Source organism: Hippocampus guttulatus, chromosome 19 (genome assembly GCF_054856545.1).
Source record: "Hippocampus guttulatus isolate MCC_2025c chromosome 19, RoL_Hgut_1.0, whole genome shotgun sequence".
NCBI lineage: Eukaryota > Metazoa > Chordata > Actinopteri > Syngnathiformes > Syngnathidae > Hippocampus > Hippocampus guttulatus.
In genome coordinates, this window is record NC_141279.1 from 3321365 (window position 1) to 3338812 (window position 17448).

At 42.0% G+C, this 17448-nt stretch overlaps 1 protein-coding gene across 2 annotated transcripts in view; it reads right to left on the reverse strand.

Annotated features, from left to right (window-relative positions):
• Nucleotides 1-11639: 11639 nt before the first annotated feature.
• The window catches only part of snx29 (sorting nexin 29), an 89929-nt gene continuing 84120 nt past the window's right edge, over nt 11640-17448 (reverse strand). Inside the window, exons 20-22 of one of the 2 annotated variants that reach the window (XM_086138509.1) lie at nt 16835-16974; nt 12835-13007; nt 11640-12339 (exon numbers count right to left, since the gene is read on the reverse strand). In XM_086138509.1, the coding sequence (XP_085994635.1) occupies nt 12881-13007; nt 16835-16974 (267 nt within the window). In that variant the 3' untranslated portion in view covers nt 11640-12339; nt 12835-12880. Of the gene's footprint in view, nt 13008-16834; nt 16975-17448 lie in introns of both variants that reach the window. The other variant, XM_086138508.1, reaches the window with a different exon arrangement.

The window sequence follows — 17448 nt, forward strand, 5'->3', positions numbered from 1 at the left end:
TATGTATGTATATTTTTTTGTGTGTGTTTTTATTTCTTGTTTGTTGCATCATTCATTCTCTGTTGTTGTCAAATCATCTCCCGGCTGACCCACACACGGCTACACGGGCCGGAGAACTGCAGTGAGTTACATCATGTCAGACTTGGATATATACTAAAATATTCTGTGACCCCGCCCCCTTCCTCCCATCCAATGAAATTTCAAATAAGCCATCCACAAAATACTGAAAGATGAACTGGTTTTAATTCAATTAATTCTTATCAGTACCGATGGATTTATTATTATTTTTTCCTCAGACACCACACAAATAGAACTAATGCAATTTTTTTTTAAACCCATGACAGGTTTCTCTGACAGAGAAAATGATTCCCCCCTCCAAAAAATTGTTTTTTTTCTTTTCTCTCTTGACATGACTTACCTTTTCTTTCAATGCGATTGACTCTCCGCTACCGTGACTGACTGAAACGCTTACCGAGTCTATTATGAATTATTAGATTTTGCTCATACGATTAACGTCAACATAAATAGGAAAAGTATGCAAATGCACCATTAATTTGGGCTGCTCGACATTGGAAAATCCCGCACTACGGGATTGATATTTTGGCGATATTTAATGTACCGATTACGTTATATAAATTAGCTTTTTATGATTTCAGGAAATCATTTTTTTAAGCAGCAAAATAATCTGGCTCAATGTATTATTGAACTAATTGTGTATACACACACACACATATATTTATATTAGAGGAAGCAAACATGTAATATATTGTATCACATATTGTAATTGGAGCCCGCCACCGTACGTCGACTAAAATGGCTTTTTCCTTGTTGACATGTCTATTACCAAATTGTCTTTGACCGCACGTGTCTGCCTCAGTTAGCCCAAGCACCATGTTGCAGTCCAGATGTCCCGTGAAAGATGGAGTAACGGCGATCATCCAGATCACACAAACAGGAGATACCCTCGGCACATTTTAATTGCTCCCGCTACAAAACTCGCGCAACTCAGCAGAGGCGTGGAAGCTGCCAGGATCATTAGTAACAAAATCACTTATTCCCTGTCGTTCTCCCACTCGCACTTCATTCCATTTTTTTTTTGTTCTATACACAAACACACAATCAAGCAGTTGGGCTCCAGTAGCGACAACAGTAGCCAGCGAGAGGGAATCGCGGGAGCTTCGGGGAAACAACAATTCACAGACATGGCCTGAAGCAACCCAAGGGCCTGGAAAAATATATACCGTATTTTCCGCACTATAAGGCGCACCTAAAAGCATTACATTTTTCCAAAAGTCGACAGTGTGCCCTACAAGACTCTGTATAAATAAAGCTGTATTGTCTTGTATTCCCTTTAGCGTAGCTCCAATTAGTGGATGCATAGCGCAACCGCAGCCACTATTGTCGCTTCAATTCAATGCGCCTTATAATGCGGTGCGCCCTATATATAAAAACAGTTTTAAAATAGGCCATTCATCAAAGGTGTGCATTAAACTCCAAAGCCCAACATCGGGCGACGAACCAAAGCATTCACCGATTCACTGATGATCGCCAGACGTATTTTGCTCAGAACGGCCCAAAATATTTGTCACCCGCAATGGTACTTATGAGATTGTCACTTGCCATGCAAAACAGTTGCAACCCGCTCAAAATGGAACTCCGCAAGCGGGCGTTGTCCAAAATTGAAAAAGGGTGGCAAGCCTACGGTGACGATGCGGCGCATTGTGTCTGACCTGAGACAGCGCCATGTTGCGCCTCACAAATAGCAGCAGGCGCCACTGTGAAGAAAGGTAATTAGCGACAACATTGACACGCTCACACATACCATTTGTCCACATGAACAGACAATAAAATTCACACCTTCGCCTGGAACTCAAATAATACATACAAATAGCCAAAGTACACACACGAACAGAAGCCAAGACGCCTGCTGCATACAAGGGAAGCCTTGTGCTGGCGAGGAGGCAAATCTACAGTTCTCAAGGGTGTGAGAATCAACAGCTTAGCATAACATCTTCCCAGGCACCAAATCACGAGGATCGCACCTATGACTCAGTGCTTCTGTCACCTTCTTGCATCGCACAAAAGTAGTACAGCGATTTCTAACCCCTTCAGGGACAGCAGTGACTACAGCGGACAGGTTATCAGGTTACAAGGTGCAGGAAAGGGTTAAACCAGCAGTACGGGTTCAACTGTGAATCTTCAAAGTAGCGATATGCAAGTCTGAGTATTTTGAGACTGGATTTAGTCAATTATACTGCTTATCCGGTTCAGGGTAACAAGTGGCTGGAGCCCATCCCGGCCGGCTGACATCAAGAGAAAGGCAAGTTACGCTCTGAACTGATTGCCGGCCAATCAAAGTTTCGGCAAACAAGTATTCACTTCCATGGACAATTTCAAATCTAACATGCTTGTTACTGAGTGCAGGATGAAGCCAATGTTACTTTTGAGTCTTCTTTTGACTCGGTATTATGACCCCCGCCGCCACCCCACTTTGAACTCCAAAGCAGTGGTGCCGCCTTTATTCCCCAAATCATTTCAGCAAGGACTTGGTGAAAAATCGCATCAAACGTTAAGGTTTTGAAAAATGAAAGCCGTCTTTTCACATCTGCAGCAACGCGTCCTTATGCATTCATGAAATGCACCTGTTTGACAGTAATATGTATGCAGTCCGCTAAGGATGGCATCAACCTTCATGTTCACCGCCAATGACCGTTTTATCAGCCGCCCCCCCCCCCACCCCTTTCAACGCCCCCACCGCCTCCCCCAAACGTCTCTCGTCACGTCACATCAAGGACCAACTTGAAAAACGGATGAAGGCAACCTTCACTGGAAGCGTACAAGATGGATCCACTAGGACATATTCGGCAAAAGGGAGCCGGCACGTATTACTCCCTCTTCAACACCGCTTCCTCTCCTGCTCATCCCCAGTTCCTCAACGACTTTTATTTATCCTCTCGTCCAGCGTCCTGTTATTTACTGGATCGTTCAGCAGACGGTCAGAAAATGCATTGTAACCTTGAGAGTTGAATGTTTCCATCAAGTCGCTTTCTTGTGTAGTCTTTCGCGGACAGGTAGCGTCGGTTCAGTCCTCAATCATGGTGTGAATGATTGCCGGTTGCTACTGTACATAAGCCACGCCCCTTTTCACCAACAAATGTCAACAATCGGCAGGCTGTAGCGACCTGACCCCTGCTACGATTGACCTAAAATTTGAGATTTTGTGTTGTGCCATCACGATGAACATGTACACCAAGATACATAAAACATCAAAAGCGGCTTGGTTCAAATTTTGACATTTGTTGGTTGATTTGGAACAGAACTACCCCGACCGGGTTCAAATGTTCGGGGTTAAAAGCAAAAAAGTAAAATCTGTGTCTGAAAAATGTACTGCGCATGTTATTATCGATTATGATTTAGATTAGGGGTGTCAAACTCATTTCACAATGTAGGCCACATATGGCCTCTGTAGATGTCAAGTGGGCCGGATCATTAAAATGATATGATACTCTGCTATAAATGACCAAAATAATATGTCTTTCCTTTGTTTTGGTCTAAAGAAGCACAAGAAGGTTAGGAAAATGTTGAAATTTAATCAACATAAAAAAATTCATGAAGTACCTTAGATTTCGTGAGACAAATGTGCAATTTACTTTTATTCATTCACATATATGCATTGCAAATGATCCCACTGATTGTCCAAAGGCAAACACTTTAACAAATAATTGGTAGAGAAAAATATAGTAATGCACTTTAAGATTAAACGAGATTTATAAAGAAAGGAATTTTTAAACCATTTACACATGTGGATATAAAATCTAAATGTAATCCTTGCCTACACCTTAGAGACCAAGGAGAGTGCTATTTAATGTGTCAAGTAAAGTATTCACATGTCCTTGTTAGTATCTGCTGTGTTGGGTCTGGCTCAGTGACAGACTGAGACTGCTGTTGTCTTCTTCTCTGATCAAAACAAAACTGTGTGCCCCCTAGTGGCTACCCTATGAATTGCACCTGATTAAAAATATCAGTTTTATATTGTTTTATATTCATTTTTTCACTTTGAAATGATCATGCGGGCCTGATTGAACCTCCTTGGGACCGGTTCCGGCCTGCGGGCCGTATGTTTGACACCAGTGATTTAGATCAAGAACACAAATAGGCAAGACAAGTTCAATTTCATTTTTCACACTCCAGAGACCCAACTATTCAGTTAAAAAAAAAGTCATTTTTTATTTGTACGTCACCTTTAAATCAAGACTCACAATTTTGCCGGTGTGGCAAGTCCTGCCACTTCACTGCCATCTGATTTTTTTCATTTTCTTTCACCGCACTGCACACCACCACCTCTATTAAAACTCATTCACTCCCAAAGAAATATTAATATGTCTTTTCACACTCCACAGGTTCAACCCCAGATACTTTTTTTTCTCAATTTTTCCAAGACTTAGGGTTTAAAAAAAAAAAAAAAAAGGGGGTCGAGAATTGGCTGGTACTGAATGAGTTAAAGGGTCATCAGTTCTTCCTGTAAAACATCCTCTTCCCATGATTTAGAGTCCAATTACATTCCCATTCCAGCTCCCGCGTCTCCTCTTAATCACTGCATGAGTTCAAATCATGCCTGTCCGGATGAGTCCGGGCCACTGTTAATGTAACTCCAACCGGCGGAAAGACTGAACGTAAAAAGATTTCTTTCTGACAGAAAGGCAACAAGTGTAAAAGGGTCCTTTGACAAAAGCCTCTGAACTCCCTTTGCCGGTTTATTCTGCAGCGTTTGAGCTGCAATCGCACGGCAGGTAGCAACTGACAAGCCAAGGAATCAAATGGCTCTGCGTCAGACGACTCTAACACGAGATGCCAACGCGCTCTGATCGCACGCAAAAAGAAGCAGAGTCGAGGTCTTCCGCCGCGATTTTGACCAACCCATCTATGGTCTCACTCTGTCTTCATTGAACTGAGTCGTGGCGACTACATGAAAGGCACATCATTCTACCTTCAAAAAAAAAAATATATATATATATATATATATATATATTGACATATTTTACATTTAATACAGAGCAGTGATTTTTGTATATCCGAGTCCAGAATTCCCACCGGCATCAAACGCAACAGAGCTGTGTCATCACAGTTAGTCAATGTATGAGGAAGGGGACGTTTTCTCAAATCCACCAATTGTTTATGCCACTCCAATTTTTTTTTCCAATCCCACAATCATGATTGATACATTCAATTCAGTGAATTAAGACTTTTTTTTTTAATCCAAAAGGTGGAAGAAAAATGGATTTAACACAGCCACTTGGGGAGGACAATTTCCTCTGTTGCCTCTTGAATGACGGCAGAGGGTTTCTTATGGACTTGTAATGGTTACTTGTTGCGGTCCACGTGTCGAGGTGGCATAACAGCAACCTTGCGCTTTGACCTGCCAAATTACTTTCCAATCATTCACGACACCCGCGCTTCTTTTTCCCCTCCTTTTGTCACCGCCAATCATTTTTGTAGCTTTCGACATCTTTTTTTTCGCTCGGTTTTGTATCAATTATTGCAACGGCGGTACACTGTGATTTTCATTTGTTCCTGACCAACGTTGTGACTCGTTGTTACTTGCATTTCAAATCAATTTTCAACACTGAAATGAATTGAAAATGCTATTCGACCATCCCCCCAAGAATTCGTTTTTCTTTTTTGGTTACATTTTTAATAATATCAACCATAAAGAAAAAAACAGCAAGTGACTGGAAAGTAGAAAAATATTTAAAAAGATAGTAAAAGTGAATGTGGATGAATGCTCCTTGTATTTTGTATTTGGGTGCTTCTTAGTTCTGTTCAATAAATTACTGAAAGAACATCGTGACGTTGATTTTTTCTTTTTTTTTTTTAATTCACCTCAATCCAACCAGTTTGCAAGCGGTGACGTGCAGAATCTGCAGTTTAAAAAATATATAGACAATGCAACAAAATTATTGCGACTGGTCAAAACACCACATGCATGAGTATCGACAGTGGATGCATCCGCATTTTTTTTTTTTGGTCCATTTGCACATTTATTTCCTGCTTACCAACGAGGACTGAAACACAAAGCGCACCAGCTCTCCTGCTGTGCAATCTCGATATGCTTCACTAGAAAATTGATTGTTTGAGCCCCCCCCCCCCCCCCCCGGCCCTCCGGCCCTTTCATCTTTTTTTTTTTCAATTTACTCCAGATTGATCGCCAGCTCCTTCCTGTTGCTTCAAGTAAAGTTCACATCGCCTGTGGTTTAAAAAAAAAAAAAAAAGATTTGTAGACGACAAGAATGGCTCCCCTTCGATTCTAAACCAGGGGCGTCAACCTCATTTCGGTCACGGGTCGTTAATCTGACACACTTGAGCCGTTCAAGAATGAAAGGACATTTTCTGTTTTCATGCATAAAACACAGAAACGTGCCCTCGTTGTGTCATTGGATCGCGGTCCTGAAAGAAAATGTATCCGTCGTAAAAGTCATTCCTAAATAACATTTAAAATACGTTTTGCTGAAATCCGTTTTTTTTTTTTTTTGGTCTGAATTTTGATCCGGGCTTTGTTATCGTTAAAATGTTTTATCAGACATATTTGAAATAGTGATTATGTCTCTTAACATTCATGTAAACCTGAATGGATTTGTGCCACAAAAATTTATTTTTTATGCTAATTTAAAAAATATCTAATCCTTTTTTTCTTTTTTTAGATTTTTAAAAAATATTTTGATTTGAAAATTGACTCAGAAAAGCTTGCACAATGTAGATTTCAACGACACTCACGGACTGCCTAACGAATGGCCTTCATGTGTCCCTACCGCGTCAATAATTTTTATTTTGGAAATCAGAAGTCACGGAAAAATAGTGGCAATCAAATATTTAAGTACGGTATACAAGTTATTCAATTGTCATGCAGACTCTCTGACAAAATAAGAGAGAGATAAAGAATGAATGCATGTAAAAAACAAACATGAAGCTGACACTAATTCTTTAGTGGGCCCCACAAAAGGATTTGGTTGGCCGCATATGGTCCGTGTACCTTGAGTTTGACACCCGTGTTCTAAATCGATATGTTTGAGTATCTTGCATTCTGTCGATTAAATTCAACAGTGTGATTTCTCTTGAAATAATTGCAACATTTGGAGGATTAATGAAAGGCTCAGCAGCAACATCTCCGTCATTAGATAGCAAAGATGCTAATTTCTTGTGAATTGACGACGGCAACCGCGTACCGTAAGTTACCCTTTGACGCAGCATCGTTCAGAGACAATTCAGAGGCCAAGATACCGTTTCCCGTTTATCAAGACTACTTTGTTTTCATCCTTTCATTTGACTTTGTTTACTTCTCGCTTCCTTCAGGTCGGCGACTGAAGTGTTTTCCCTGCATGCGTGTCATCACAAAACTATCTCGGGCGCTCACAGGAGCCCAAGGGCGCACTTTTGATCAAACCACAAGCGCGATGAGAACACCTGCAGGTGTGGCTTGCGCCATAGCAGGGGGGATCAAGTGCAATCTGAGATACAAAAAAATGCAGAGGCAGAGATGACAGGGATCTTGGAAATAAATACGTTTCTCAGTCCATCCATCCATCCATCTTCCAATGCTAAGCGCATCTTGTTTAGATCTGCGGGTGGTTGGAACCAAGCCGCAGTTGGCAGATTACCATTCACATCACCAATGAGTGGGAAGAGATCCCAAGGCAAGCGAATAACTCTACCACAGGTGTCAAAATTGAGCACGGGGGGCCAGATCCAACAAACAATTTGATGGGGCCCATTAAAGCAAAGCAAAAAAAATTAATAAATTAAAAATCTTCTGTGTATTGAATGTTTTTTTTGGAGGGGGGGAGAATTTTCAGGGTTTAATTGTTACTTTTTTCCTCAAATACATTTCAATGGACATCATTTTGGCTACTTGTGTGCTGGGCCGGTCCCAATGCCCCGGGAATAGCAGGGGTCGACGATCCGGTAAATTATTTTTTTAAATATAAATGGACCAGATAAATTGGTCTGTATTGTGATCGGATATCATCTTTTTATTTTCTTAACTCGCTGATTGGATCCAAAATCCTGATCGTGTCAAACCTAATTAATAGAAATGCACATGACATATGCATGTAATGTTAAATCTTTCTTCTAAAACTATACAAAAATTTGGTTTGACAGTACACCACATTTCTATTGGCTCCCCGAGACATCACTGCGCTTTTTTATCATGATAATGAGGACGCTTTACGATGCAAGCCAGCGTTGTGCATTGTTCGGCGAGAGAAGCTGCTTATACGGTGACCTTGTTTAAACCGGGAGCCCCCGTCTCTTTGATGTTCCCCTTCGCAACACTAAGAGCTCGATCATTACATTCGGTGCTGGAAAAAGAGCCAAGCTAAAGCTCGATGTCCCCGAGGAGGAGGGAAAAAGTGGTACAAGAATGGACAAGAACAATCCAAGATGGCAAATCTGTTGCCCCAAGCCTGGTGGGGGTTCAACATTTTAAGTCACATACGTCTCATGTTTCAAGTCACATGCAGCGAAAAAAATATAAATCACATTGTGTTCATGTTCTACCTTTTCCTGATTCAGTTTTGCATATCATTTTTTGGATAATAGCTAATCAATACACCCTATTGAACTCAGACATCTTAAGATCCTGATTAAAAAAAGCTTCCGTGCATGACTCAGTTTCAATTATCTTCTTCAGTCACACCATCATTTAACTTTTATTTTTTTTATATTTTTATTTAGACCACTGACCACCTCCAAAAAGGCCGGGGTTCCAGTTTTATAAAAACAGTGCCGCCACCGCCATGCTTCAGTGTCGGTATGGTATTTTTGGGGGGGGGTTGATGAGCCGTGCTGGAATTCGACCCAAAAATCTCAACTTGGTTTTATGTGACGACGGGTTCTATTTTCATGCGTGGTGTAAATCTGCGCAGGGGTGGGCTAGACTAAGTAATGGTATTTGCACAACCCATACAAGCTGGTGCAAACTTGTTTCACTGGCAATCGAAGCAGCCGCGATCATTCCCTTTAAATTCTGATTGTCTTTGACATGACGGAAGAAGACTGCGACAAGTCAAGTTGCACAAAGGACATTCATAAGAAACTGCGAGCAGACCTGCATAGGGTTAAATGACAAGTTGGGATTCCACCAAGATCGGACGTGTCTGTGTGCGACGAATTAATTTGCACACACACTTTTTATGAATTGACCATTTTTTAATTGTTCACGTCAACAAAAATTGTTAAACCGCAAATGGTCAATCTGTCAGACCCATTGAGGCTTTTTAGTCAAATTGCCGTCTCTAGTGCCCAGTGGCCAACAACATCCTGAATCCAGCTTGTAACACAATTTTCTGGTCAGCAGCCACTGATCAATTTGTCTTGACATGTCATTTTCTCGGCCCCCGGAACTCCTACAGAAACCTAACATGAAGGCAGCGAGGTTGAAATTAAAGCTCTGAGACTGCTTTGTGAAGCAGTCAAGAATAAATAATGACTGAAGAGGCAAGCAGATGCACGCTGGGCTTCAGATGCGGCGGCGATGTCATTTACAGAATCCGTCCATTTTTATAGATTTATGCATTGTGTTCAAACGCGAGCGCTGACGCACACGCAGGCAGGACACACTCTTGCTTTCTGTATTGAACATACGCGCCTACGACAGCGTACCTGTTCATGGGTGAATGCACAAAGTGACAAAGTACAGAACACACGTATTCACGCGCAGCAGAACTGCATGCGAGTACAGGATGAACATCAATAGCAACGCAGGTGTATGGTACACGTTGTGGCCATTAAGTCCACAAGCGCAGAAAAGACTCACGAGTATAACCTTACTTGCTTTGTTCGACTCGACTCCAATGTCAAAAAAACTATCAGAAATTTGAAAGGTGACGTCACAATTCGATACAATCAGGGTGGCTTTCATTAGCCTTTCTGTTCTGTATCGCATCTGATGAGACTTAAGTTGTTAGTGCGCCAAGCAGTATAAGAGCCAGTAGTTCTGCCATTTTCCCAGAATTTCAATGTTTCAGTTGCATACAGTATGTTCATACAAATGTCGGCACAACTCTCGGGAGGGATTCAATGCATTCATTCACCTTTTGTTTGTTCATGCAAGGAAATCAGGAAACGGGTTACAGGTGGTGGCTGGATGGAAGACTTGATGATATCCAAACTATCCTGATCTTCAAAGCTTGAAAATGAGGTAAAAAAATGTTGCAGGGAAAAAAAACAAAAAAATTCTTGCCGAGAGGCCTGCTTCAATGTGCTTTCCATTGTTGCATTGAGTCCATGCACACCAGACCTGAGGCGGCCATCTTGCTTTTGACGCTTGACCCTTGCAAGGAGTGCACACACCTAATTGCAGTAGCCAAACCTGGCCAGTAGGGGGCATACTTCACATAAACTAGCCACCCCGAGTCTAGATTTCAACAGCAAGAACTTGAGTACAATAAACGTTCAACTTCATAAATGGCAACAAGTGTCAAAAGGGCTGCAAAACTAAATAGAGTTAATAACTGAAAAAAAGGCAATAAAACATTTTTTTCACTTCTTTCATAGCGAGTTAAAGTACAGTACATACAGCACTTCAGACAAGCAGCTTTTCTGGGATGGCTGAGCCATTTCTATTCTTAAGGCCACTTTATTAGGGAATTACATGTGGAAATAATTGCTGTGGGAGAGGCTAACAATGCTATTTGTCACAGTGCACTGAAATGACCCAAATGCACAGGAAAAGCAGAGTTGAAAGGAGTTGTGATTGTTGAGTTGGCATGACTCCTTCTTGTGACTGGCTACGAGTCAGCCCAAGATCATTCATTGCCATACAGTATTTTTGAAAACTATTTTTGCTCGTTGTCGTTTCCGGCGTTTCAAAAAAAATGATCACATGAATGGAAACGTTCTGCCTGCTGCAGTTCATTTTGGGCCTGGTTTGCAGCTCCCTTTGCAAGGAAACTTAGAAACTTACCGTGATCGTTTATAGAATTGCAAAGAAGGATTTGATTGGGGTGACCTTTACTGTACTTTTTGCCATGATGCAGCAAGCGCTTTCTCTTTGACATCGTGTGTAACCTTTCGTATGATTTACAACCAAAGATCCTGATTAAAAAAAGCTCCCATGCATGACTCAGTTGCAATTATCATCTTCATTCCCACTATGATTTTAACTTTATTTTTTAGGTGTTTTATTTTGACCATTCACGATCCACTGACCAACTCCACTAAAGCCGGTGTTCCAGCTTAAGAAAAACAGTGCCACTACCACCATGCTTCACTGTAGGTATGGTAAACTCAACTTGGTTTTATCAGATGACGAGTTCTATTTTCATACGTGGTGTAAATCTGCGCAGAGGTGGGCTAGACTAAGCGATGGTATTTGCACCACCCATAAAAGCTGGAGCAGCATTTCAAAAATTTGTTTCAGCTCCTCCTTTAAATGCTGGGGGCAAGAGCTGATGAATCCTTGACATGGTGGAAGAAGACTGTGGTAAATTCTTTTGGAAATATGCCGTCACTCAAAATGTCAATAATTCTACTGTTTGACTCTCTGGAAAGTAGAAAACACATCATGTGCTTTTCTTTTAGCTCAAAACAAATATTGTCAAATGTGAGGGCTTACGGGGTTAAAAAAATACAAAAACCATTCATTCCAATGGGATTTATCTTTATTGAGCAACCAAGTCAAAGTGAAGTCTCTTGAAACCAAAAGTGACACTTTGCATCAAAGAAGCAGCTCGTTTTGTTTTTTCACCTCCATCCAGGGTTTAAAAAAAGAAAAATCACAAGTGACCCTCAGCTCAAAGTTTTGACGAGTAGAATTTGCAGAAAACGATCGGGCACTCGTGGACCCGGAACCTGGTACCCATCCTGGGGAGAGCTCTGCATATGCATGAGCCCCTATTATCCACACTTGGTGGCTCGCAACACGTTCTCCTTGCACTCTTCACGAGCAGCTCTGCTTCATTTCAAGTGTTTAGTCTTTGTTACGACATTCATTTGCAATGCGCCGCTGTGTTAAATCCTTCTCGGAAACATGAGCCCTAATCCTTAAACAAGGCATTTCTGTAGTGGCATCAACCTGCAATTCAATGGGAACTATTCTTAGCTCTGATGATGCGTTATGTGTTGAGTCAGTGGTGTACAACCCAAATCCTTGAGTATGATAATTGTTGGACATTATGATGCATAATGCCCCGCCCTCATAAAACATGGGAAGGAAACACAAAGAAGAATACATTACCTGGTGGTCCACACCAGAGATTGTTCATTGTCGACATTGCTTGTCCTCATTTTGGGTCACGGGCGAGCTGGAGCCAAAAGCCAGCTGACTTTTGGGGCGCGGTCTTCCTTCGCCGACCAATCGTAGGGCACATAGACACAAACAACCGTTCACGTGAACCAAACGAAACAAATTTGGGGAGGCAGACAATCTTCACAGTCCCAACTGTGAGTGCCCAAGCACTTGGCCAACGTTCTGGCCGATTGGGAGTCGTGATTAGCTCAAATGTAATGGCACCATAAAGCAGACGAGTCCCCAGACTGAATCAATCACTTGCTATAGATCAGCTATCAACACAGCTGTAATATACACTGTAGGCACTGTGACTACACACACTTTTACTACAGAAAGGAGCATAGTAAGAAATAAAAGCCAGCATCTCAGAATGGCAGTTCAGTTTGTCTCTTAGTGAGGTAAGAGGTACGGTGTGATTTGGTCCAGCCTCTTGGCATCTCCTATATTTAAATACGCTGCCATCGCTTTGGCTGACAGTTGGCCATAAAGTCATGTCGGATGCCCTCAAAGTCTTCACGGCAGCGGTTGGACACAGGTGGGCTGCTGACCTGGACATCATGAAAACGTCAAAGACAAATAAACGGTCTTGGTGTGTTAAAGGTCGCCACTTTGGGGTTCCGGTCTGGCTTCCTGGTGCTGGCCGCGGCCCAGTCTTGGGAAGCGGGATGAAGTTTTGGAGCGGGGAGTCTTGGGTCCGCCGTCGCTGGTCTGGGGCGCATCCCTAAAATGCGAAAAGAGAATCCAAAACATCTGCTGAGGCTTGTTATTCAAACAAACAAATGATGCCGCATCTGCTGGAGTCAATCATTCCTCTCCTGCCTGGACACTTTTTAAAAAAAAAATCTTAACTTTCGTCAAAAACTGTGCAGAAAACCTGTTCTGAATCATGATACCCATTTGAGGTTTCACAACTGTTTCATGAAACACATCATGTTCATATGATAGATGAGATAATGACACATCATGAGATGCTTGGCCAGGCATGCTCATGTTTGCTGATTTCAGCTGCTTATCAGTTTTTTTTCTCTTTGGCGAATAGAACCTCCCTGCAGCAATGATATCAGCGCCGTCGTCGTTTGTGACTACAAGTGAGCCTTGATCCCCAACGAGTATCAGATGACTCTGAGGATAAAAGACGGCAGTGAAAAGCCAGGACGGGGAGTTAGTGAAGCACGTTGTCAGTGCCTTGGCTCACCGCTCTACACGGCAACTCGAGCGGTCACCTCTTCACCTGCCGCGCGCGATGACGCAAACAGAAGTTCAAGTACTGCTTTGGCAAAGGGAACGCTGTGAATGTTGAAATGGCAGCAACAAACAACCGTACAAGGAGGTCCACGTATTCAAAGGAAAATGAAAAGCAGAAAGTTATTTTCAGTGCATCCCTGTATAGCCTTTTAACTACCATTTGCACAAGGAAAACAAAAAACACTTCTGATTTATTTATTTTCTACAGGTCACCCCAGGTATGTCACCCCAGGTACCAAATGTTATGTTTTGTATTACCGTATTTTCCGCACTATAAGGCACTTCAGAGTATAAGGCGCCCCTTCAATGAATACCCTATTTGAAACGCTTTTTATAGACAGGGCGCACTATATTATAAGCGGCCCGGTGGGCGACTGGTTAGCGCGTCGACCTCACAGTGTATAAGTGCAGGGTTCGATTCTGGCTGCGGCCTACCTGTGTGGAGCTTGCACCCCGTGCCTGCGTGGGTTTTCTCCGGGTGCTCCGGTTTCCTCCCACATTCCAAAAACATGCATGGCAGGTTAATGGAACACTCTAAATTGTCCGTCATGTGGAACGTCGGCATATCTTAGACCAGTGGTCCCCAACCCCCGGGCCGGGGACTGGTACTGGTCCGTGGGTCATTTGGTACCGGGCCACACAGAAAGAATAAATAACTTAAACTACTTCCTTTTTATTCATTTTGGAATCCGAAAGATGTTTTATTTTGAAAAATTACCGGATTCTCTATGACATCCGTCAACAGTATATCACTCTCGACGCGGGTCAAGGCTCGCTTCTCGGTCACGTGATTGGTTACCGCTACAATGAAATTATAATTGATATTATTCTATTTTTTCATTCGTATGACAGTTAAGAATGGGAATTGATGAATAACCCTTATTTTTGGACACTGTATAATCCCATGTTTTCATCACTTGTCAGGCCCAGCAACCTCTCCTCGGCTTTACTTAGCGGTTGGTATGCAACTCGACAACGACGCGTTTATGGTTTATTCAGAAGACAAAATACACACTCTCTCTTCCAGTCTTAGTTCCCGCCTTATTGACTTGCTGCCTCGGGGGAAAACAAAGTGTTGAGGACCTTTATTTTGCTGTCAAGAGCAGTTTGGGGGCAGTTTGACTCCAGAATCAGGATGTAACCTTTTATTGTGCCAAATTAGGCAAGCGTGTGTGTGTGTGAATGGGCAAGAAAGAGAAAAAGTGGAGGAGATGGAATAGTTTATCCGGCATGTACCATTTGCAAACTCTTCCTGTCAAGACAATCAATTAGATTGCGGCTTGCGTGTGTGTGTGTGTGTGCGTGTGTACCTGCTTGCTCTAATTATGTTCCCCTGCAGTCAAATGAATAACATTTCAATAAAGCCTGGCAAAGCCTGCTCAGTATTCAAGTCAGTATCGTGTCGAAATGCAACGACAACCAGCACAAGCTTGAGAACCCACAAGGCAAAAAAAAAAAAAAAAAAAAAAAAAGAAGTTCAAAAGTCTGCCGGCATATTTCAATATTTTATCCAAGATATGATAAATCAAAAAGTGTAATTTGCCGCTCCGATTTATGCTTGTATGGTTTGCGCTTGTGTTTACAGTGATTAATTGGCCCCGTGATGTATAGTGCTTCAAATAAAGGAGTACACCCCTTTTGAAAAGTAAGCTCCTTTTTGGGCAATTTCTCAAGGCTTTCTCGAAAATCTGTCGGTGCATTTCTTTGAGTTGAACTTTGCCTCAGGTGACATTGAGACTCAATCTCACCACCTGTGCAGGTTGCTTGTTCCACATGTCTTCAGCGATCTGCACACATACGCATTTGGACACAATTGTGAATCTCCTCTGCTGCAGTAGCAAGGCTTACCCATGAGAGGGCAGCATCCAGAGGTCAATAAATAGAAGAAGAAACCGTGGCGAGAAAAAAAGCTTTGAAACATCGAATGTACATGCGACCCACACCTATTGTGAAACTCTGAGGCCATCGGTAGCGCAACATAGCTAGACGCTAATGCTAATGGGCCCGCCTCCAATCACGTCACTGATCGCCAAGATATTCATTTGTTCCAAAATGCGCTTCAACCGCCATGGTAGGACGCCACAATAGCAGCCCAGCTAGGCGACCGCGAATACATTTTGTGGGTACGTGTGCAACCAAGAAACATTTTGATTTCAACTTTTAGATATGAATTATAATTACAGAGCCTCTCGTTGGGATAAGATAATGTGCTTTGACTGTTGAGAGGGGCCTTTGGGCCCATTTCCATTCGATTAGAGAATAATAGAGTCATGCATTTGGTTTAATTGCTAGCTCTCATTTTAATTTTCATATTTTTACAACGATGCATTGATTTTAATTAAAAACCTACAGGTCTCTTCTTTACCCGCCACAGACCAATTTGTTAGCCACAAATGAAGAGAGAAACTGTGGTAGAGTGGCTCGGAAACCCCCAGCCCCCACCCCAAAAGGAACAACTCTAACAAATTCCAGTTGAATGTTAATTTGGTGTTTTGTGTAAGACCTGACATGCCTTTAGTTCAGCGAACATTCAAGGGGAACTGAACCCGAGATATTAAAACATTCATCTTCTTTATCTGATGTTTTGTCCAAAGATGCATTTTCTCAGAAGGTCAGACAGGAGCCGATAAATATTCAGCAACAAAAAGCAAAACATCGATCAGATCCACAGGGTGCATTTGGCCTTTTGTTTGGCTTTTTTTTTGTTGTTGTTGTTTTTTTGTTTTTTGTGAAACATTCAAAAAGACTTCAGGGGTGTTAATGGCTATGAGGGGAAACATACACATAATCACTTTTAATTCAAGTGGTAAATACAGCGTTTTGTTGTCATTTAACACTTGTATGACATTTCGGGGGGGGGGGGGGGGTTTAAAAAGCCCAATGTGTGTGGCACAAATCGCATTTGACGGTGTGGTTCATTTTTCAAATGCCTGTCGTTAATTGTGAATAATAACGACAATAACAGCTTATGGATTTGAAAGCACCTTTCAAGGGACCCATTAATGCTTAAAGAACAGTAACATGACACTTTATTTTAACCCTTGTAACCTGATAATATGATAAGATGTCCACTGTAGTAACAACTGCTGTCCCTGGAAGGATTAAAATACAAACGATGATGCGGGCGACTTCAACAACGCATGACAAGTCTGCATCACTGCTTTTGTTTTAGCGTTAAAGTGAGATGTCAGCATTTCTACAGTCGTACGTGGCATGTGTGACGATGAGCATGTGTTGGCGATAGAGTGGAGCATTTGGTTCATGGCAACATTGCGGGTTGTGTGTGCGCGTGTGTCCACTTACAGACAGAAAGGCAGCAGAGACAGCAGGGTCTCCTTGGTGGGACAGGCCGTGAAGTCCGGCAACGTCTGGATGACTTTGTTCATGACCATACGAAGGTAACACTGCAGCTGCTTCCGCCTCTCCTCCACAAACTTGGCATCCTTTAGACGGGCACAGCCGAGAGGTGGTTAGTAAGAAAGAGGCATGTGGAAAGATGCATTTCCGTAACTCTCACATCCACAAAAGAGAACGTGATCTGAACCTGACCACAATCTGAAATGCATGTCTGGATGCATTTTAAAACAAAATTGATTTCAGGAGTTCACATTTTAATTTTATTTAATATTTTTGAAAATAATTTTGACGCTTACGCCGCGATCAAATCAAAAATTCACCGTCGAAAGAAATTGGAATTACATAGGAAACAATTCAACTCAGATTAAATAGAGAAGTTATCCATTGATAGGATTTACTGTCCCTGTTTAATGAATCTGTACAATGCATGAATTGTCTTTATGAAAGAACTTCTAAATAAACATTTCTAAATTCTAAAGTTCAAAATTGATTGGTCTCTGCCAGAAGCTCGAAAAAATGATGACGATCAGAACAGTTAAAAAAAAAATGAACGCCATTTC